The sequence below is a fragment of the Mytilus californianus genome, unplaced genomic scaffold (assembly GCF_021869535.1).
Source record: "Mytilus californianus isolate M0D057914Y unplaced genomic scaffold, xbMytCali1.0.p SCAF_3, whole genome shotgun sequence".
In the NCBI taxonomy this organism is placed as follows: Eukaryota; Metazoa; Mollusca; class Bivalvia; order Mytilida; family Mytilidae; genus Mytilus; species Mytilus californianus.
In genome coordinates, this window is record NW_026262679.1 from 58,774,084 (window position 1) to 58,799,337 (window position 25,254).

At 32.0% G+C, this 25,254-nt stretch overlaps 1 protein-coding gene across 1 annotated transcript in view; it reads left to right on the forward strand.

Annotated features, from left to right (window-relative positions):
• LOC127733083 (E3 ubiquitin-protein ligase TRIM33-like) overlaps positions 1-25,254 on the forward strand; it is a 37,073-nt gene that overhangs the window by 3,722 nt on the left and 8,097 nt on the right. Inside the window, exon 3 of the mRNA XM_052242368.1 lies at positions 13,005-13,122. Coding sequence (XP_052098328.1) covers positions 13,005-13,122 — 118 coding nt within the window. The remainder of the gene's footprint in view (positions 1-13,004; positions 13,123-25,254) is intronic.

The window sequence follows — 25,254 nt, forward strand, 5'->3', positions numbered from 1 at the left end:
CGGTGTCAAACATGAACATCAGACATTTTAAAGCTTTTTGTACGATTTAGAATAGAATCTTTGGCAAAACCAGGGAATACATGTGAGTGTTTATTTATTATTCCAAAAATCATAAATCTTCGCTGCCAGAGGTGAAGTGTAGTTCGAATTGGTCTTTGCAAGTCACGATAGTTAACCTAACGAATAACCAAATAGCAATTTCGTTACACACTGCCGTATAGGCCAATCAAATTAACGCATTTGTGGTGTCACTTATTCATATTTATTAATGTGTAATACGAGAATTATCTCTTCATGCGGGGAATAGATACTACAATGGAGTGACATGCTTTAAACCCCAAGAACATAGCTGTCAGTGTCCAAGTTTTATCACAAGTTACTTGCCATCTCCAGCTGATAGTGAAAGTGGGGTAATACAGTATCTGTCTTGTTAAAGGTTATTAATGGCAGTCATTTAGGTACAGCTACAAATGTTGAAGTGGAATGTTACCAAAACAAATGTGTGTAAAGTTTCAATAAAGACATTTCTACTGTAGAGCGTTTTACACATAATTATCTTTTGAAGTTATACTATGGGATAAACTCTCTGTATACCTGTGTAGAATGTAAGTCCATTCTTTGGATAAATAATTGATATTTTAAAGTTTAATGTCTATGCATCATTCTGTAAATTCAAATTTTTTAATGTTTTCACAGTAAATGTTTGAAAGTTTATCAAAATCGAAACCTGTTTCTTTGTTGTTGAATTTATTCAAATTTCATGGGAAAATAAGGAGAATCTCCCCCTGCATAACTTTGTCCTTAGACAGTTTTTTATTTGGTCTTCAATAATTTAGGTAATGGTTGATTAAATCATCATTTTGGCCTTGAGCATCATCACATGTTAGTGTGTTATGCATCTAAATTTGTATTTTTTATCTACATTTTCAGAGTTTACAGTATTGTGTGAAATCATCTTATTTTTTGTGTTTCATAAGTGTTTGCAATTAAAAATTTTGGGATCAATATTTTGTTTTTTCAATTAACAAAGAAGACAAAAATGCACACACAATAATTTAATTATACTAATAAATTATACATAAAGATATATCACAGTTTACTAATCATCATCTGAATCTTCATATTCACTACCAATTGTATCATTTTGGTCTATTTGTACATTTTCAACGTCATCAGGCTCAATTTGGTCATTGCGGTCATGATATAACAGATTTACAAAGTTATTCCATAATTCATCTGTAAAAGTATATTGTTTTGGTGTCAAAACCCGATATCCAGATTGTCGACGTGGATGGTCATGTTGCACACGGTGTTGTACAGATGAAGCAGGTCTATCAACATGTTCATTCCAATCAAGTATTGATAGTCCCAACTTAATTTCATACATTAAATTATGATAATGTAACCTTTTATCCACATGTATAAGAATTGTATTATGATAACTCTCAATATAATGAGTGTCACGACAATGTGTATACTTTTCTGGATGCTTATAAATATAAAGGTTTTTAATACTGTTCCTTAGCAACAACTCTGCTGTTGGATCCCGAATAATGTCTCGTGATGGCACATAGTCATTATTTTTGCATCTAGATGTTTGATGACAGTTCCTATGATCTTGTTTGTAGTGGTCCACAATGGAATCAAGCAAGAGCACTAATTGAGCAGCATTGCCATTACAGTTCTTCATTGCCCAGTAAACATGGGTTTTAACACCAGCGGATTTGTCTCTTAGTTCCGGATGCCATGTCTTTCCGATGTTTTTCCTTCTCCCCTTTGTAATTTTTGCCATATTCCTGCGCACCTCCTTTGCACCATGCCAAGTGTCATAGGAATCAATTACATCTGGTTGGTTTTGGCTCAGATATTTACTGACAGATGCATTTCTATCATGCGAATGAACTTTCACTTTTATCCTTTTCCTTTCGAAATCTTCGTATAGCTTTTCTGTTCCATAAGTTTCATGTTTCTGGGAACTCCTTTCCTGGTTCTTAGTAACGTGACTATATCCTACTACTTTATGAGTCAAGTTTCCCAGAGCTGTTACATCAGTGTGAAAACTGTTCTTTCTGCATGCATGTCTTGCATCTGTCATAATGTCAAGTTTATTATCACTGTAAGAATTTTTATTTTTTTCCTCTTTTAAAGCATCATCAATGCTCTTGTCCCGAAGCGAAATCACCACCTGTCTTATGTTGGAAACATTTTTTCACGGAATCGTTTCTGTGGAAGTCCAATGTTAGCAAAACTACTAAATCGTTCGTATTGGGCAGGAAACATCCCAGCACAGAGATAAGAATGAATCAACTTGTAATTCACTGTAAAGTCCTGCTTCAGTGCGGAGGAGGAATGCCAGAAAATCGGAAGAGATGTGGTTTTAACTGGTTTAACAACTAGTCTGGCAACGTGTCCAATTTTTGTCATTTCGGCCGGTTCAAGGGGACCATACCACTGTGATAGACGTACCAGTTCAAACAGTTTCTGTTTTGAGCAAACAAAAAGGTCTTGGTCATCCTGTCCACTATTATCAATTGGTTTTATTCTTTCTTCCAGCTTTGGAGTTGAACAGTTCTGATTGTAAAAGTCCATCAAAATGTTCAAAATGTCCACATTAGATTTTACTTTCATTTTCCTCTTTAGGCCTTCATATTTTTCATCAAATGCCAACTTTTGTGAATCATTGTCAAAATTGTAGTCAATGGATTTTCGAGGTTTTCTAACATATTTGTATGATTTTACTTCTCCATTTGAAAGTCTCTTTCTATTAAAATACTCCACATTTGTGATATTACTTAGTATATTCATATCGCTAGCTATCTTGGAACTTATTGTATACAGGAACAAAATACTATGTTTGATTTGAAATTGAAAGAATATAAGCGCATCAATGAGCAAACCAATCAAATTCAAAGTTTATAAATCACATGACTTTGATAAATGATCTGGGCCAATCAGATTTGATTTCAAATTGAAAAATTAGGCGCAAAATTTAATAGACCAATCAAATTCAAACATATAATCACATGACTTAGATAAGGTCAAATGTAAAAGCAAAAATGGAAGAAAGTGCAAAAGCAAAGATGGAAAAAAGATGTGAAATGGTTTTGAAAGTAAATGAAGAGGAAAAGGATAAATTGATGATATTTTTGAAAGAGCACAATATGACATCATGTATTGTTGGTAAGTATATTTATTTTTTTATTCATTTACTTTATAGATATTTCAATAAAACATTATTCTGTAAAGGTGAATATTTATTTAAATAAGATGTCATTTATCTTTTAAATTAGATTATGTTATTATATTGTTATAATCATGTGACAAATATTAATGTAAAGAATGCATATCATAATGTTTATATGTATTTTATTATTTATGACTGCAATTTTATTTTAGAAAAGAAATCTTTAAAGAGAAAAAGGTCTAAAAAGGATGAAAGTGGAAGTACTTCTTCGAGCCAAAGAAACAATCAGGATGAAAGTAGTGACAGAGATGACAATGGTGACAATGGAGATCCAGATCCAGGCCATGGCGACCTTGAATTACGAGAAGGACAATGTCCTTATTGTTTCATCAACCCATGTGTTGCTACCTCCAACATTACTGCTCCATGGGTAGGAAATGGCCAACCACCCTCAAATGCAAACCCCCAGATACGAAAAGGGATATATAGAAGATTTTGGAAATGTATAAACAATATGTATGGGTGGTTACCTCCACAGTATTTGGATAAAAAGAAAAGAGTTGGTGGTGGTGAATGGGTTGTTATGCACCAGCGGGAAATTATGCCTGAGTGTGTTTTGGAACTTGTTAGAGAACTTTATCCTAATCCTGTTGGAATCCAATATATGGGGCATATGTGGGAATAACAGTAAACTGTGTTTAACTTGTGTAATTATAAATCGTCTAAAACTACAAAATATTGTGTTTTTATCAATGAAGTGAAATATGATGCTAATACATCTGAATAGTGTAAGCTACAAGGTATTTGATTTTTAATGGCTCAAGTGCATCTGGAAACCTCATTATCACTGGTGATAATTCAATGATTTGTCATTCCTCCTGGTGGAAGTTCTTTGGGTTTAATTATAGACATTTTATTAATAATGTGTCATCAAATTTAACTGAAATCGACAGTTGTAATGATATTGCTATATCATCTTATCGACATGTTTTCATTTATAGAGACTCCGCCTATCTTATCTTGATTGACAATATTAACAGTTACACGTGCTTAAAGTTCATTGACTTTATCTAGATATAACACACTGGGGCTTTATATCATGAGCAGTTCTATATCATGTAGTCTTACAATAAACATGTATTAATTATATGGATTAACTCAATGGCCTCTAACGATGGTAACATAACATGGTGTCAGATGTAAAAACGACTTTAAAATAGTTAATAGCAAATGCTATCGTTATTGTTTGGTGCGGAAAAGATAAAAGAAAGAATGGATGGTCATTTTAAGCAACCGCCAGAAATGGATTTTTCCCATGAAGACAACCTATCCGAGAAATGGAAAAGGTGGAAACAAACAATGAACTTATACCTAGAAGTAGCTATGGGTGAAAAAACAGAAAAGGAACAGTGCAGAGCTGTCTTATATGTCATTGGATTAGAAGGCCGAGAAATTTACAATACATTCAATTTTGGTGAAAATGAAGCTGATAAACTTGAAGTACTGCTGAAAAAATTCGAGGACTATTGCATCCCGAAGAAGAATGTTACAGTAATCAGACATCGTTTCAACACACGCGTTCAAAATTCGAGTGAAAGTATTGATCAGTTTTTAACAGACCTGAAGTTAATTGCCAAGAATTGCGAATTTGAACACTTAAAGGATGGACTCATTCGTGATCGAATAGTTTGTGGCACGAACTCTTCCAGAGTAAAAGAACGTTTACTTCGAGAGGATGGGTTGACACTGGACAAAGCTGTTGGTATTTGTCGCGCCGACGAAGAATCTAGAAAACAGATGAAAACGTTAAACGAGGAAGAACAAGTACACGCTTTGAGGAGGAAAACTCAAAATCGGAGACCCAACCGTAAAGAAGGCTACGCAAAGAAAGGTCCGAGCAGACGAGATCATGAGAAGCGAGAGTCGAATTCGAGTTTCAGTTGTGGAAAGTGCGGAACAACTCACGAGAGAAGAAACTGTCCCGCATACGGTAAAAGGTGCCATAAATGCAAAAAGCCGAATCACTATCAGAAGTTTTGTAAATCAAAGTTTTCGAAAAGTGTTCACGGATTAGATGAATATTCTTCATGCGAATCGGACGGAGAAAATTACTTCGTAGGAGCAGTAAACAGAAAAACGGAAATCAAAGAAAATGCTTGCTTTTCATCATTCAAATTGCAAGGTAAGACAGTACAATTTAAAATCGATACTGGTGCTCAAGTCAACATCTTACCGCTTTCAATTTACAAAAAATTGTCAAACGTCAAATTAAGCAAAACTTCCACTACTCTTACTAGCTATTCAGGAGATAAACTCAAAGTTATAGGAAAATGTTCGTTGCATTTAAAAGACAAAAACTGTGAATTCTTTGTGACGGACACAAATCAATCTCCGCTATTAGGATTCAAGGCATCAAATGAGTTAGGTCTAATTCATGTTATCATGACGGTACAAACAGACGTTGACGATCCTGTCAAATCGTTTCCGAAAGTCTTTACAGGCTTAGGATGTCTAGAAAAACCGTACCATATTAAAATAGACTCAAGCGTCAATCCTGTAATAAACCCGCCGAGAAAGATACCAGCCGCGCTTCGAGAAAAGCTTAAAGGTACATTAAAAGAAATGGAAGACAAAGAAGTAATCCGAAAGGTCGATGAACCGACAGACTGGGTGAATTCGTTGGTTGTTGTACAAAAGCCGAAAACAGGAAAGTTGAGGATTTGTTTAGATCCAAGAAATTTGAATAAAGCGATAAAAAGAGAACATTTTGCGCTACCAACAATAGAGGACATAACCACACGACTGACAGGTGCTAAGTATTTGAGTAAACTAGATTGTAATAATGGATATTGGCAGTTACGCATGGATAAAGAGAGCCAACTCCTTACTACGTTTAACTCTCCATTCGGGAGGTACTGCTTCTTGCGAATGCCTTTTGGAATTAAATCGGCTCAAGAAGTCTTTCAAAAACGAGTGTCACAATTGTTTGAAAACTTAAAAGGAGTTGAAACTGATATCGACGACATTCTAGTGTGGGGAACAACGCGAAAGGAACACGATGATAGACTTCGCTCAGTTCTTAACAGATGTCAAGAGGTTGGACTAACGTTAAATGCCGACAAATGCAAGTTTCGAGTCAAAGAGGTGACGTACATAGGACACACTCTAAGCGCAGATGGAGTAAGACCCGATCAGGAAAAAATACGAGCTATCAAAGAAATGCCGGCTCCAACAGACAAAAAAGGGGTACAACGACTACTAGGGACAATTAATTACTTGGCAAAGTTTGTTCCGAACATGTCAGCAGTTACAGAGCCTATCAGAAAGCTATTGAAAGAAGAACACGAATTCATTTGGACACATGAACAGCAACAAGCATTTGAGAAATTGAAAGACATTATAACAAAGAATCCAGTATTAAGTTTCTACGATGTGTCAAAACCAGTAACTGTAAGTTGTGATGCATCCCAATGCGGTCTTGGGGCAATGTTGATACAAGACAATAAACCTGTTGCATATGCATCAAGATCATTGACAGATGCCGAAAGCAGATATGCCAACATAGAAAGAGAATTGCTTGGTGTGCTATTTGGATTGGAAAGATTTAATGATTATACGTATGGTAAACACATAAATGTTGAATCTGACCACAAACCGTTAGAGATGATCGTGAGAAAATCTCTAGGGTGTGCTCCGCCACGACTACAGAGGATGTTATTGAGGTTACAAAAATACGATTTCTCACTGAAGTATATACCAGGGAAAGATTTAATAGTTCCAGACATGTTATCGCGAGCGCCGATAAAGATCAACACAAATAATGAAGTGGAAAATGATATAGAGTGTTTCGTGAACATGGTCATAACAAATACATCAATGTCTGATAGAAATCTAGAACAAATAACGGAAGAAACTTCAAAGGATGGTACTTTACAAACACTGACCAGGCTAATAATAGACGGTTGGCCAGATGATAAAAATGAGGTTCCAAAGGAGGTTTTTGAATACTGGAATTTCCGCGATGAATTATCCAACGTAAATGGAATTATTCTAAAAGGAGAAAAAATAATTATTCCAGCGAGTATGAGAAAGAATATGCTCAACAAACTACACGAAGGACATTTGGGAATAGAAAAAACCCGAAAATTAGCAAGAGACTCTATATTTTGGCCAGGAATCAATGCACAGATTACTGACTTTATTTCTAAATGTAGTGTGTGCTTAGAAAGCAGAAGATCAAACACAAAAGAGCCAATGGCAGAAAGTGAAACTCCAGAACTACCGTGGATGACAGTTGGTACTGATATTTTTTATTGGAACAATAACAATTACCTAATCATTGTCGATTATTACTCAAGATATTTTGAAATTGCGAAATTAGAGAACATACGTGCGTCATGCGTTATAACACACATGAAATCCGTTTTTGCGAGACACGGCATACCGTCAAAAGTCCGAAGTGATTCAGGATCACAATACGTATCAGCTGAATTTCGACAATTTGCAGAATCATGGGGATTCACACACACAGTGTCTAGTCCACACTATCAACAATCCAATGGACTAGCCGAAAGATTCGTTCAAAGCGTCAAGAAAATGCTAAGCAAATCTAAACAGGACGGAAAAGATCCGTATATTGCTATGTTAAAATACAGAAATACGCCGTTGGAAAATCTTGACTCACCAGCTCAACTCTTAATGAATAGAAGACTGAGGACAACTATTCCAACAATAAAGAACCGTTTGAAACCAAAATGCGGTAATTTGAAGAACACGCAAAGGAAAATGAAACAGCAAAAAATAAATCAAAAACAATGTTACGATAAAAGTTCAAAACCATTACCGGAACTACAACCTAATGACACTATACGATTCCAGCACAATCCTAAAGGAAAATGGGACCAAGGAACTGTCGTAAGAAATAATAACACTCCGAACTCATATGTCATTGAAACACCAGAAGGACAAATTTTCAAACGAAACAGAAAACATTTATTGAAAACAAAAGAAGACAAAATCGAACAAACATCTCAAGAAGCAAATGAAAACAATCACAACGATTTTGACAATATAAATGATGAACAATCTTTAGAACCATCGTTTGTTAGAAGAAGTGAGAGATCCGTCAAAAAACCTACTCGACTAATAGAGGAGTGTTAAATTCAAAAGGAAATCTGAGTAGTGCCGTAAGGGACAGAATAATGCCCTTGCTCAGATTTTGCGAGTAGGAAAAGGCAGGATAGTCTATCCTGGCCTTACGTTTGTACGAAATTATTTAAATAGATAATCACAATTTATTAAAACTTGTCCGTCAAAATTATTTAATTTAGTATACGTTTTCTATTCATTGGCGAAAACATTTTATCTATTTTCTTTATTGATCAACATGTGATTTTCTAAAGTAATTTCGTATGATCGTTAAATTTAATGCTTGTCTGTAAATATTTATCGTAGTTAATTAGATTCAACATACAACACAAACTGGCTAGACTTTCAATGTGACTTAATGAACTGTGTTAAATTTAATTGCTTGTCTCAAGAGGGGGGTTGTAATGATATTGCTATATCATCTTATCGATCTGTTTTCATTTATAGAGACTCCGCCTATCTTATCTTGATTGACAATATAAACAGTTACACGTGCTTAAAGTTCATTGACTTTATCTAGATATAACACACTGGGGCTTTATATCATGAGCAGTTCTATATCATGTAGTCTTACAATAAACATGTATTAATTATATGGATTAACTCAATGGCCTCTAACGATGGTAACATAACAACAGTATCCGTGAGAAGCCAGTATTTATCAAGAATATTTAAATCACTGGACTATGTGTATGATCGATTTTGATTTTTTAACAAAACATCACAATGGTTGAAAAAGTCTGTCATATCTCCGAAATTTCGCGTCTTTAATAAACAATATTGCAGTTATATATTTCATTTACGTCCTTGATGAAATTTCACTAGTATCCTAGTACCAAAATATATAAGTTATCTCATGTGATAATTAAAAGTATAAACAACTAGCGGGTATATCTTGACCTAGATGGGTTATTTTGTTTTATAAAATACACACAGAAAACTTGAAATTTGATTCAAAACACTAGTAAAACTTTGAAATGATGAAGTTTAGGATATAGAAATGAGCTCCAACAGCTATAATAGCTGTGAGAACTTGCTCTTTTAATAAACGTTGTCAGGTTGGTTTTGGAAAAGGGTGTTCAAGTAAAAGTAACGGCTCTGCTGACTTGATACATTGTTATTGTTTAAAACAAGTGTGGATACATATCAGTGTTTAATTGTTTGATAAGTGTTAGTATGTTTAACATTATTTCCTCCACTGAGTTTGCATTGGTTGTGCATTCACCAGTTGTTTTCTGAGCTTTTTCTATTATAGGGTTCTTAGTTAATCTGTGTTCTACGTTGAAAGACATCTTGGATTTTAGATAAGTAGCACAAACTCTTTCGTACCCTATTTTTGCAAGGGAGGAAACCCCAACACAACTTTCTTATTTGACGTAAAAGATATACTAATAAATGTCTGATTTATTTGTAAAGTATACAAATAAAATTCTTTTGGAAACTCTTCTAATAAAATGGTGTCTCGAAAGTTACTGTTTACATCACAGTTCATGTTTTGGTCCTCTTTGTGAATGAAGTTTAAGCCATTTCAATTTTCTTTAACATATATGGTTGGGAATTTAAAAAAAACCTAGAGGTACTGTGAGCAAAGCTCCAAAATTATTCGGATCAAAACAAATTGGGAGGTGCACAGTAGCATAATATTGTAAGAATTGTGAGGAAGTTTCAATAAAGTGTATAATAAGTTTAGGGGGAGTTGTGGATATAAAATCATACGTCCCAAATAATGCAAAGGCAAAGTTCATGTAATGGAAACCCCCAAATTATTCGGATAAAAAAATAGAATGTGCACAATAGCATTATATGGTTGATATTTTGAGAAGGTCCATGCTTTGGTAAGGGAAACCCAAAAATTATTATGATAAAAAAGGAACATAGTAGGTGCACAATGGCAATATGTCATGACGATTCGTGAAAGTTAAAATCAATTTTACTGTTTTATGAGGTGTTTCGGATAGGGGATTTATTAACCATAATTTGAAAGGGCAAAGTCTTTAATCTTAGATGAAAAAACCCTAGAAATCAATCTGATCATAAAGTAAAACATGAGGTGCACAATGTCATAAAGAATTCGTGAAAGATATATTTTGATAGCTCGCACTAGTTTAATAATAGTTGCAGATAGGGGATGTTCACACCCTATAATATAAACTTGAAAAGTCCATGTTTTTGTATGGGAAACCCCAGAAATCATTCTGGTCAAACAGTAAAATAGGAGATGCACATGCATATAACGTAATAAAGATTATGTGAAAGTTTTGTTGAAATTTATTCTTTAGTATAGAAGAAATTGGTCCGGAAGGACGAACATTCGGACCGACACACCCCAACTTCGTTAAACGGAGGTAGTAAAAACATTTAAGTTGAATTTGACTTGCAGATTCTATTAAATACAATATTTAATTTAATTCGTACATAGTAGGAAAATGTAATCAGTTATACTTGTACTCTCTAAGAAAGAGGAGAACAGCTCGACAAACCTCACTTTTTTCCTATTTCTTGAGCTTGAAAAATAAATTTGATATCGTTCTACGTTAAACGAATAATGTCCAAGACACAATGTAGTTTCGATACGACGACATCGACATCGACGATATCGTATTGATATCAATATGAAAATTTTACTATATGAGTCACAGCAAACACAAACATCGGCCGTCGATATCGATTCGATGTTGTCAGCCAAATTTTATACTTGGCACGTTTCTTATGGTTAAACTGTTTAAGTTGTTGATTTTTACGATATGGCCTATATCGATTAGATATCGACAATTTATGTTCCAAATGTTTATCTGATACAGTTGTCCTTAAAGACAATTTAGTTCTCCATGTTTATCTGTTTGAGATGATCGACATTTACAAAATTTCTTCATGTGGTTCTCTGTTCATTTCATATAGTTTAGTCTATGTTCTACATTAAATTTTGCAAATAGCAATTTAAAGAATAAGGATATTTTGTACGATTTCCAATGAGACCTTTAAAAGTTTACTCGACTAATTTGTCCTTTTAGTTCGTTTAAACTATATGCATCCGATATAGTTGTCGATATCGACGATATCGACAAAAAATGTTCCAAATGTCTATATGCTTCAGTAATCTATATTGAAAATTTAGTTTCTCCTTGTTCGTCTGTTTAAGATGTTGATTTTGACGATATCGACGATATCAATTCCATATCAACATTCAAAAATTTTCTTTATACCATGTCAACGTTATACAACTAATGAAAGTTTTTTGAAAGATACAGCAATTTGCAGAGGTGTCCACTTGATTGCATTGTATGAATACAATAAAAGATTTACTTGATTACAATTTCAGCCATCATCTCACCCTATATCAGTCTTTATCTGATTGGGTCCCATTAATATATCCTCCTGAAGATTTTAAGAAACCACAGATGCAGCTTCATCGGCATCATGTTTTGCCATTTACCTCGAATTTGACAACAGCGGTCATCTCAGTACCAGAATTTATGACAAACGAGACGATTTCAATTTTTAAATTATAAATAAAAAAAATAAATTTTCCTCACCTTAGCAGCAATATACCAACTTCACCCGCGTATGGAGTATACATTTTTCAACTCATACTATACTCAAGAGCTTGCAGCTGCTACTCAGACTTTGTAAAACGTCATCGGTGTCCGAGCAAAAAAATTAATGAGCCAGGTTTTTGTCAAAGAACGTCTCGTCCTTTTTCTTAAAAAGTTCATCGGAAAGTACGAAGACCTAATACTAGTAGATAAATATTCAGTGTCTTCATCAAAAATAATACAAGATGGTCTTGAGTTATAGATTCTAGGTGCTAAAGTTGTGTATCTTTTTATTTTACTTTAGTTTCCCAGTTATTTGTTCCATGCTATTATGTTTCTTTTGGTCGTATGACTTTTGACATGACTCGGTATTTATACATCCGTCCATCGGGTTTTTTACTTTTTAACTCTGGGCATTCCTGGTGCAGGTGGGTCCTAAGGTGCAATTCGGACACAAACGGTTTTTAAAATGTTTTTTTTTTCTATTCTGTTTACCCTTGTATTTATATTTACTTATTTTTTACTTTATCGAGAAAGTGTATATACTATATACGGTATATGTACTATCATCGAAAACATTATTTTTGTTGACGTCATTGTCAAATTAAAAATTTACTATCTATTACACCTTTTTTGGTTGGCGTCTTTGTTAATTTAATTTGTATGTTTGTTTGAATTTTTCAGTCAGTTGTGTTATATGCCTATGCTGTATGTTTGAACAGTTTTGGCTGCTGGATCCATCGGTCTTGATTTGATCAGCTTGATATGTCTTATTTTTATTTGATATCTTAAGTCATAGAGTCGATATTGAGTCAAAATTGTTGATATCGACGATATCGACATCAGGTTTTGTAATTGTAGCCGTCATCAAAATCGACATGGTTATGTCAGTGATATCGTGTCGACATTTTCGATTTTGACGATATCGACATCTAGATTACTCTTGGACATGTATTCGAACATTGCGGGAAAAGAATCACAGAGTAAATTCCGATTTAACATAAAAATTGCTGTCGAACATCTAAGGAATATTTAATATTAACACATTGGAATATTTTGGTAATGCACTATTGATTTATTTGCATAACTTTAATTCACTTTCAGTTTTTTAATGTTTTACTTTCATCATCTTTATATAGGATACAGATGATAGTGGATGGGCACAAGGGCGCTGTAAGGGAAAAACTGGTGAATACCCAACGAACTTTGTGGAAATATCTAATAATTATCTACAAGAAATTAAGGGGACCAAGATAGGTAACATATAGTTTTAATAACTCAATCGATAATGACATATAAAAAGAAGATGTGGTATGATTGCCAATGAGACAACTCTCCACAAGAGACCAAAGGACACAGAAATTAACTATAGGTCACCGTACGGCCTTCGACAATGAGCAAAACCCATACCACACAGTCAGCTTTAAAAGGCCTCGAAATGATAAATGTAAAACAATTCAAACGAGAAAATTAACGGCCTAATATATGTACAAAATAATGAACGAAAAACAAATATGTTACACAGCAACAAACGACAACCGCTGAATTACAGGCTCCTGACTTGGGACAGGCACACACAGAATGTGGAGGGGTTAAACTCGTTTGAAGGCACCAACCTTCCCCCTAACCTGGGACAGTGGTGTAACTGTACAACATAAGAACAAACTATAAAAATCAGTTGAAAAGACAAATATTTGAACAAATACAAATCAATTGTTTTAAAAACATGGTAAATTGTCCGCATCCCCGATTTGGTTAAGTTTTCTATATTTAAATTGGGAATGTTTGATTTTATTGTAGGTCCCTCGCGCGGTAAGCGCGAATTATGACGTCACGAGGCGCAATTATATCAGCAAAAACTTAGAATATTTACATTTTATTCCTTTTCAAGTGGGAATATTGGACAGACACCATGTCTATTGACAGAAAAACACATTACGTTTTTCTTTTGTTACTATAGGTAATTGATGTTTGATATATCACGAGCAGTGCATGCTTTTGATATATTCTATCCTGTGTAATACGTTTGATTCGTATCATTTCCATTACCAGAAAAACTTTTTAACTATATGCTGATTTCTTACGTCATCTAAATGTTTTGGGCTAACTGGATCTCTGCATCTTTGAACTGACAAAGTCATTGTGCCTGTTTGACATTTTTCAAAGACCCGTCTTTATTTGTACGTACATACTCTTAACTCTGCCTAAAGAAATATATTAATTTCATAATTTAACACATTTATCTAAGCAGTCATAAGGAATTTTTATGTCATTATGAATATAATTCGTAGTTGCAATATTGAAATTATCATTCACATGACATAAACATAAAGTTCAACTTTGAAAAATCTTAACTTTCTATGTTCTTCTTTGATGAAGCTTTTATTCCCTTGAGGGAACAGTAATACAATACAATTTTAGTTGTAATAAAAAAAAATTAAACTGAAATAAAGAAATAGTATTATTTAGAATTTGCTAGAATGAAAATAGACTAATATATACTATAATCATCAACATTTTAACTTATTAACATTATCAGTCGATATTGAAATTGGACAGTGCACATAAATTATTTCCATGCAAAATCATTTTGACTTTATGAACACTGAATCGTGTTGAATCTATAAAACATATTTAAAGATTTAAGGATGTACAAAAAAATGTACTTAGGTGAAATTTAAAAAATCTATAATTCAAAATTGATACTATAAATCAGAAGAGCATTAGTTAAGAAACAAAATAAGCTAAAAATATTGATAGGTAATTAACTCGAATAATTCTAGCCCTTACCGTACATATATACACATCTTCATTCGTGTCGAGAAATTTTTTCAACAGATCAAAATCAAGGCTGTAAGTTTTGGCTAGTACGTCTGACTCTACAAAATGCGTAATATAACGACTGGATTATTCGGGTTAATAGGTTATTGACTCTTTTTTGAGATATTGATTTTTTTTAAATGGCGGGAATATGCTGACTCGGACTTTTACCTTATATTTAGCATTGGCATTTTTGGGGTTTCAAATCGTAAGAAATTAATCTAGAATCAACTAAAATTGAATATTCATCACTTGCTCATTATACTGACGTTGAATTTATGCCTACGCCATTTAAAGAAGTAGAGCCAGTAACTCCAATAAACGGCCCTGTACAGATGTATTTTTTAAATTCATTTCATATCCAACTAAGTAAGACATTACGTGACTTTGGTAGTGTAGCGAGTCATTTTGTCCAATAGAAAATACATAGGTGCTTCGATAAAATTCAATATTCTCATTAATCTGACCCGTTTTCTAACTTTTGCAGCTATATCCTTGGTATTCGAACATAATTCTACCTGAATATGTTGGTCCTGACAGTTTGATTTTTGATTAAATTACGTCCATGGAGATTCGCAAAAATCGTACTTTTTGTCTTCATTCCTGTTGGCTCAATGGTAAATCTAGCGACTCCATGTCTACTTGTACATCAAATTCACAAATTCCGTAGATAAAAGTAATAATTTGCAGCTATATTGAAAATATTTACACATATATCTACCAAAACAGGCTAATTTTAACAGTTTAAATCGAGGGGAAATTACGTCCCACATCGATTTAAAAAAGTGAATTTTTCGGGATTTTTCCGTTGAAAATGGCGGATGTGTTTGGAAGTGTCGCATGTATTTTCAAACATCGTGTTTTTTAATGCAGAATTTGTGCTGTTTCTGTTATTTTCTTCGTTGATATTCTGATATGTTTGATTTCTAAATTTCTTGATAAAAAGATAATTATGTCAAGTGTGAAGTAAAAAAAATAGTTACCACTGAAATGTATAAGAAAAATGAAAAAACTAAAATCAAAATATTGATTTTTAAATTTTTTTCCCTTGTTTCTGTATAATTTATTTTTATATAGAAAAATAATATATTCTTTTTAAGTTTTCGTCTCGAGAGAAAAAAAAAACATGCCCACAACAATATATAAATTCTCTGTACCTATTAAAATTGATGTCCCCTTTAAAGTTTCTCTGACCAATATGATCAATATACGAACAGGTTAACTCAGATTTAGTTTATAATGTTACATAACAACCAATTGTCAGGTAATGTGAAGGAATCGTGTCAAACCAAAAGCCATCAGTAGACATTAACATCCTGTATACACATGTATTTCCAGAGTTTAGTTTTGTGATAAACAGAAGTTTTCTAAAATGTACAAATATATAATTCTCTTTCCCGTGTACACTACAGAAGAAATATATATCATAATATGAATATTTTGAAAAATTCTTCGATAAATTGAATTTTACTTTAAAAACACAAAAACAAATATTAATGTTTCACGATAATTGTTTTTGAAATATACTCTAATTCAAATAGTTTTCTTTTATTTCATAGAAAATTAAACGAGACTTCATTGCATATGATTTTAGTCATCTATTTTTTTATTATTCAATGTCTGAAGCAAAATCCAGATATTAAAGAAAAATAATATTGAATTTTTAACTTGTGTACAAAATATACCCGCCAATATTTATCGACAGAGTTATCGGTCCTGAATAGGACTGATATAGTTGGGTATGGTTTATTTCTGAAAGTGTAATAAGAATAATTATATATCAGCATCATATTTGTAAATATATTAGCATGAAATAGGGATATGTTTCATTTTATAGATATAAGAAGATGTGGTATGAGTGCCAATGAGACAACTCTCCATCCAAGTCACAATTTGTAAAAGTAAACCATCATAGGTCAAAGTACGGCCGTCAACACGGAGCCTTGGCTTACACCGAACAATAAGCTATAAATGGTCCCAAAAATTATTAGTATAAACCCATTCAAACAGGAAATAGTCCATTTTTCTAGAAATGTTTCATCTTTTTCTACCTTTTTCATGATTTAATATGTGTCGTCAACCCTCGTCCTTTTAGATTTGGTTTAAAAGTAAAGAATATTGTATAGAAAATGTTTTTCGGCAAAAATATGTGCGGGCAAGGGGTGGCGCCACCATTAATTTTTCAGAAAACCGTCATAAATTTTGCCAAATTACGCAGAAATCCGGTTTTAACGAAATTCACCTACATTTACAGTCGGACAGCAAATCCCTGATTTGTCTTTTAAAACCCCAGATTTATAATGCGATAATCAAGTGGAGATAATTTCAATAAATCATTCAATAGATGTCGCTGTGCAGAAAAATAGTTCCCCGCGAAGGAAGGACGACCCGGTAGGAATAGTGAATTTGTGAAATTTTAAGAGACCAAATATATCATGAGCGATATACATGATATCATAAGTTTTTAAATTCTATGAAAAATACAAAAAGTAATTTGAGGATCAGTATATAAGACAGCTAGTGTTTTAATAGTTTTTGGGGTAAATTTGAGGATCAGTATATAAGACAGTGTTTTAATAGTTTTTGGGGTAAATTTGAGGATCAGTTTATAAGACAGTGTTTTAATAATTTTTGGGGTAAATTTGAGGATCAGTATATAAGACAGTGTTTTAATACTTTTTGGGAGTAATTAGAGGATCAGTATATAAGACAGTGTTTTAATAGTTTTTGGGGTAAATGATTCGAGGATCAGTATATAAGACATTGTTTTAATAGTTTTGGGGGGTAATTTGATGATCAGTATATAAGGCAGTGTTAATAGTTTTGGGGGTAAATTTGAGGATCAGTATATAAGACAGTGTTTAAATAGTTTTTGAGGACATGAGACAGTGTTATTATAGTTTTGCAATGAGTATGTATATGATAATTTATAAAAATAGACCTGAAAAACAATAAATTCTTTAATATTTCACTGTCTAAAAAGGTTTTTTTTTGGGGAGTATCAAAAAAAAAGGGGCTAGGAATTTTTTGGGGGAAATATGAAAAATTATGTTTTCTTCAAAATGAAATCTTTATTTTATTCCAAACAAACAAAAAGTACGTCAACAGCCTCATCAGGTACAGAATTTCAAATTTCCCCCAAATTTTAAATGTGGGGGAAAATGAGGATATAGCCAAAGTAATATATCGTTGCCAGATGAAATAAAAAAATCGCAATCTGCTACATTGGCGAAGCCCAGCGCGGTCCCTGAATTGTCAGGATTTGTCCTGGGTGACATGACTCCAGTGTAAACATCCGAGGATTAAATATCATGAATAAAACAGAGGAAAAACAATTTGAATAGAGTCGGATCTATATTTTGTAGCTTACAGATGTAGTTGCAAAAGAATGAAGATGATATCATCATAAGGGAACTACCATTTGATTTTTAGGGGGGTTGGGGGGCTAGGATGAAATTTGAAAAAAATAGGCAGGACAGGAGTTTTGAGTAAAAAAAAAGGCAGGATGAGATTATTTGCAAAAAAAGGCAGGATGACAATTTATGTAAAAAAAAAAGTCAGGATAAACTAAAAAAAAAAGGCAGGACCGAAAAGAGTGAAAAATAAAAAGGCAGGACCGAATAGAGGGAAAAATAAAAAGGCAGGACAAAATTTTTCATCCTAGCCCCCCCATAAAAATCAAATGGTAGCTCCCTAACATAATTGTTTGTGCTCATTCCCTGTTCATGTTCTCCAAGCAATCCTTCATACATGTAAGTTGTTCAATCTACATCCTGTTTACCTAAATAAATCCCTATTTTTGATGATTTAGTCCTTTCTATGTTTATAATTGTTTAGCTGAATGCATATGCATTTAATGAGGAATTATATATCAGGTCAACATGGTCAATATTTTTGAATTGGATATTCCACATATTTGTGTATATGTTACCAGAGATGGTTTAATATGTCTCTAATGGTACATTTTAGACTTAAAAAAGCTTTTAATACCCACTATATATCTATTTTTCACAACCAATGGCATTGTTTTATGTTGTGATTTTTTTTATTTGATTTCATTTATATCCACTGAAAGATACAAAATTACATATTATTACTAAAATGCAATTTTCAGGTTTTATACAGTATATTGGCATTTTACTTGATCATGTTTATTGCACGTTTTGCAATATTTAGTTATTTGCTATACATGATTGGGGATTGGGTTTTCAGTTGACAAATACTTAGTAGCTGTCACACCCAGAATACATCCTGATACTCTTGGTATTGACAATAACTGTTATTGCATACATGTATATATGTACAAATTTTCTGTAAAGTAATTTGACATTTCTGTTGGAGTCTGAAAGTGCATTTTTTAAAATCCTATTTAGTATTAAGCTTTCAATAATTGAGGGACTGACGGTTTCATTTAATGATAAGAATTGAAGTATTTATTATCTGCTGAAACATTGAAAATTTGATATATCTTGTTAAATACAGGCATGACACCTCAAGGGAGACTATAAAGGGTGGACCAGTACTCATGTCATATGTCAAGCTCTATATCTCCTGAGTCCTTAAAATTTCTGAATGATTAAAAACATAAACAATTACATTTTATAAATGTTTTTTTTTTATAATCTACCTTTTCTGAAATGAGACAACATAACAAATTAAATGAAAGGTTTGCAATCAGTGTCAGGTCAACGGTCAAAATTGATTTAGAATGAAAAACCTCTGCAAAGAAAAACAAATTTCAAAGAAAAAATGCAATCCGACATAAATTTGCCCAACCTAGCATAATAAAGCTTCCTTTTACAGTGATATGAAAGAAAAGAACAAGGAAAAGATTTACTTTGTCACTAAGTCTCTAAATTAATTTTTTAATTTATTATTTATTAATTTTTCTCAAATTTTATTACCTTGTAATATTGCTACCTTCATACACATAGAAATTACATGTTTGATGAATGGGAAGCCCTTTTATAAAGTACCTGGATATTTCCATTTGTAATAAACATTGTCATGGGCATCACATGCCAGTGACCAGGAGTTGATACATTTCAGTTTTCATGATTAGACCTCAGATACATAATCGTTATTTAACTTTTGCATATTTTAATATATATAACATCCATTTATAATGAAAAAAACTTAAGCTCACAGATATAACTGACAATTGGTAAAAATAAAATTCTCTAAAAATATTTCTAGTACTCTAGAATAGAATAGAATATATAAAACATGTACATTTCATACCCATAATCTTTACAAAATATCATTTTTTTCATGTAAATTACAATGAAAATATATGTTTCTGAATCATTGAATGATGAATCAATATGAAGTGTTTATGTATGTGTATTCAAATATAATACTTTATTCTTCTAAGAAGCTGTTTGCCTTGAAACAATTATTTCTATCAAAGTATGATAAAATCGAGATAAACATGTAATCAGGGAAAATGTTGAAACCCCTTTATTGCAGAAAATATACACCACAGCATGGGATCAGTATTTTTTTTTCTGATAATTTACTGGTCCAAAACCCCTCACTTTATGTAATTTTTTTTTTACCACATGCTTCTAAAAATCTTTTTTATTTCTTTGAAGCTAGTTATGTAATCGCGTGTAGTAAAATATTTTTTTTTTGGAAACGGAAAACAAAATATTAATGTGATAATTGGCAATTTCCATATCAATATCCATGATTTCTAGATGATTATAGAAAATAATGGAAATATTTGGATTAAATAGTGATCTAACAAAACAAGAAACAAAACAGACACATTTTGTAAAAAAATCTCCTTAATGCTTAGATCCTGAAACTTGACAGGTGCCCGCATGCCAGTGATTAAATATAATTTCCAAGATATTTTTCATATTTACACATTTTACTACCGCATACAGATAATTCATTGGATATTATGCCTCAGAAACACTGAGTGAAATTGAGCGAAATACTTATTTTCACTCGCTTCTGTTCAGGTGTCCCTTAAACGAGTTATCATTCGAGTTATCTCCCTTTGGCCGATCACCAATTTTGGACCTGTTGAACATATCCAACTAAGTCAGACATCACGTGACTTTTGTGACGTATACTAGCCGCCATTTTGTATTATATTGCCCCATATCAAATGCATAGGTGCTTCAATAAAGTTGAGTTTTCTCATGAACCTGACCCGTTTTCTAACTTTTGCAAATCAATCCTTGATATTCAAACATATTTCTATCAAACAATGTTGGTTTTAACAGTTTAATTTTTGATTAAATTCTGTCACTGGAGAATCGTAAAAACATGTACTTTTTCTCGTTATTTCTCCGTTGACTCAATGCTAAATTACCGATACCCATGTCTACTTGTATAACAAATAAAGAAATTCCGTTAATAAAAATAAAACTTTGCAACTCGATTAAGTATATTCAAACATATATCTGGCGAAAAATACTATTTAAAACAGTTTAATTTCTGGGCAATTTCGGTCAAAAATCGATTTAAAAAAGTGAATATTTCGGGATTTTTCAAAATGGCGGATGATGTATATGGAAATGTTGCATCAAATCGAGGATTTGTATAGTAAGACTTTCCTTGATTTAATTTAATTTTCATGTAGAATCTCTGATGTTTCTGTTATTTTCTTTGGTGATATTTCGATATGATTGATTTCAAAATTTATTGATTAAAAAAATATTATTTTAAGTGTGACACGGGAAAATTTTATTTTGACAGATATCCAGGATATACTGTTACCAGAAAATAGTTAACAATAAAATTTATAATAAAAATTTTTCTCTTCTTTTTTTAAAAGGTTTTTTTCCTGTTTTCTGTATAGTTTATCTTTCTTTAGAAATATATTTATACATTCCTTTTAGAACAAAAAAATATTTACGTCCCAAGAGAGAAAAAAATCCCAACAATTATTATAGATAAATATTCCATACCTTCAAAATCCCATCACTTGACGAACAGGTGAACTCTGACTTTGGATGTAATGTTACATAACAATATATTGTCAGGTAGACGTGCAAACCAAAAGCAACCAGGTGACATTAAACATCCTGTGTATACATGTATTACCAGAGTTTAAATTTTGTGATATACAAAAGTTTTCATAACTGTACAAATAAATATCTTCTCTTCCCCGTGTCAAACCAGAAGAAGTATGTATCATAATAAACTTAAAGAAAATATGAATATTATAAAAAAAAATCTTTAAAAAAATAATTTTTGCTTTAAAAGATAATCAAACTAATATTTATGTTTCTATAATTATTTTAAAGAAATATTTTGATTCAAATTTTAATTTAAATGGATTTTGTATTATTTCGTAAAAAATTAAACGAGATTTCATTGAATTTGATTTTATTATTTATTTTTTTAATTCAATATTTTAAGCAAAATCCAGGCATTCAATAAAAAACTTTGTTATTGTATACATTTCAACAGAGACATATAATACAATTGCTCTGATTTCAACAACATTGTATACCCGACAATATTTATCGACAGAGTTATCGGTCCTGAATAGGACTGATATAGTTGGGTATGATTGACATACGACTGATTTATCTGGCGAGTTTTGATAGACAATAGGCATTTCATGTTCATAATATCAGGAGTATCAATCATCCCTCTTAAGGAAAATACGTTACCATTCCGTGTGTTATTTCAATTTACATTTATTTACTGACAAGTGTCACTGCCACGGCACGTTTTTTCAACTTTGCCAATCAAATTATCAAGGAAATTCTACATTTTCATTCTTAAAAGAATAACGTTGTGAAAGTTTGAAACCTGCCCTAGTATGAGCAAATTTAAGTTCCCATACATTACTTATCCAGATTACATAAATTCCAAAAACAATTAATTAATTAAAAAGTGTTGAAAAGCATGGTTTGATTAGCAACATGCCAACTTTACAAGCTTATTCGATTCATATATAACCTTATGACTTTTCACAGTGTGTCAGGTTTTTTTTTATCCTGTTCTGCAAATCATGTTATGCAAATACCTGTCAGTGATATATCTGGTTGAGCATGGTAAAAACATAAAATGTCTTTACGCCGTCGATTTCATGGCGTCATTGTCGCTAAAAAATCTCATTTTTTTAAACTGAAAATCACGTGACCAGAATAATTAAATCAACGACATTATGTGATTTACTATCCGGCTATTATGACGTCATAAAAACGGTGAAATCTTTTTTAATTGAAATCTATGTATTAGAAAATGGGGATTTGATGATTTTAAGACAAATTTAAGAACGTTTTTGTTCGATTTTATGTGCATTCTATACAAACGTTCACCTATTTTGACTGAATTCAATCAGCAATATTTCAGAAAATAAAAGAGATCATTTTTTTTTTCGATTTTTAGTTTTAGTGCAACGAGCCAAAGCTGTATGCAAAATTTTACCAAAATCTGTGACATAGCTCATTTACTATTCCTTGAACTTAAACCTTTAAATAAAAACGTACACTTTTAACCAAAATTGATATGGAACTACATGTCGGCACTAACAATTTAGTAGAAATAGTACGTCGATATTTTATACCGTTTGTGAGGAGTAGTAATGAAAAGCAACATTCAAAATTGAACATGACCTTGACCTCCGCATTCCGGGTTCCGTTTTTTCTTAGTATATTGTCTCCAGCCTCCACTGTATGGGTCGGGGCTGACTTGGGCAATTTTTGGGGGGCTTCGGGTTTCAATGATACGATCCGGGTTCCGCTAAAATGGCTTAAGGGAACCTGTCTAAAGATACATGGGCTCCGGACCCCTTAATAACTGTGGAGTCCGTGCATGATTAATAAATTCTGTTTAAAATGTTGTAACTGGAAAAGAATTTTTTTCTTCAATTTCAGGAAATATTTTCCATTTACTCTCTTAATACAAATGTATTTTCCGCACTTTCGCGGGTCTACAGAGGTCTCTTCATTTTAAAACTTGTCGTTTTACTGTGACTTGACTATAGGTGTTGCTGTTTACCTTTATCTATTGTTCAACCAGATTTAAAAATTGACAATACAATTGGGACATTTAAATTGACCAGTTGGTATTGTTAGAGTTGAGTCTATCTTGATGCTACCTGTACTGTTTTTTATTCACATGAATAACCTTACAGCATGCTTTTTTCCTGAAGTTTTTTCTTCACCTAGGGTTATTCTATTATCAAATTTAATAGGGAAGAAAATATTATTTGTTTTCAATGTTTCAAATCCCCAATATAGATTATTCATCTAATTTTGACCCAAACAATCTAAATCGGTGAAAGATTTTCTTACTGCAAGTTAACATGTATGGAAATTAAGACTGGTTTTACATAATAAATGAATCTTTAAATTTTTAACTCTTATACATGGTATTGTCCAGTTGTCAGTGAAACAAGAAGTAGCTATTCAGGTGTTTTCAGTTTCAATTTATCTTTAATATAATTCAGATGGATATGTTATGCATTTCTTCCTATATGCCTTCAAACTTATCATTTTGGAGTATTATTCGCAGTGTTTGAAATCTATTGGAATCAATGAGCATAAAATATTGGGATATTTTTTATTTGAATTCACTTCTTAGTTGCCATTTAGTTTTGCTTCTTAAAATGTGACTTGTTTTTTTCAAGAATGGATTGTCATGCATGTATCAAGGAGGAAATATTTCATTCAAAATGTTTTGTGTGGCTTTCACATGATGATGTACATGTAAAATTGGAAATAATTTTGGAGTATACCTTGAAGTGTTTTTCATTAAAATCTTTGAGGATTTTTGTGCATAAAAATACTGTGTTCAATCAAGGGAATTCACTTTATATAAAATAGGATTTAGTTAATATAAAAGGTAACAAAAAATTCAAAACTGGAATGCAAGTAGGAGAAATTAGTTCTTCCAACATGTTTCTGTGGTTTTAAATGTATTTTGAAAATTATCATTATAAAAGACTGATTCTAATAAGAAGATGATTCACCTGTTTAACATGTTTAAATAGGATATATATCATGGAAAATGAAATAAAATGTGAATACAGTGGATGTAGTCATAAATTAGTGACAAAGTGAAAAATAAAAGTAAAATATTCTAAAAAATTCACAAAAAGAGGATAACAATTTTGAATGTGATATTGGGAATAATCATCATAAAATTCTAGATTTAATATTGTTTGATTGAGATATACATGTATATCCTGGGAAATAAAATAAAAACTGTATACTGTGGATGTAGTAAAATCAAGTGATAAAGTGAAAAATATAATTAAAATATTCCAAAAAAAAATTGTGTGTAAAGTGAGCATAATTATTTAATTAATGTGATATTGGAAATAATCAAAGATTACAAAATTCTTGATCTAATATAAAGACTCTGCACCTGTTTAATTGGGATATATATCATGGGAAATTAAACAGAATACTGTGGACTATAGTAAAATCTAGTGATATAGTAAAAATTGTAAGAAAATTTTCCAAAAGTGAATAAAATTAGGAAAATATTTCAAAATTATTTCAAATAGTGAAACTGGAATACTGGATGTGATATCAAATATCAAAGTCAATAAATAAATAAACTTCACAACTATTATTTTGATATTTCACTATG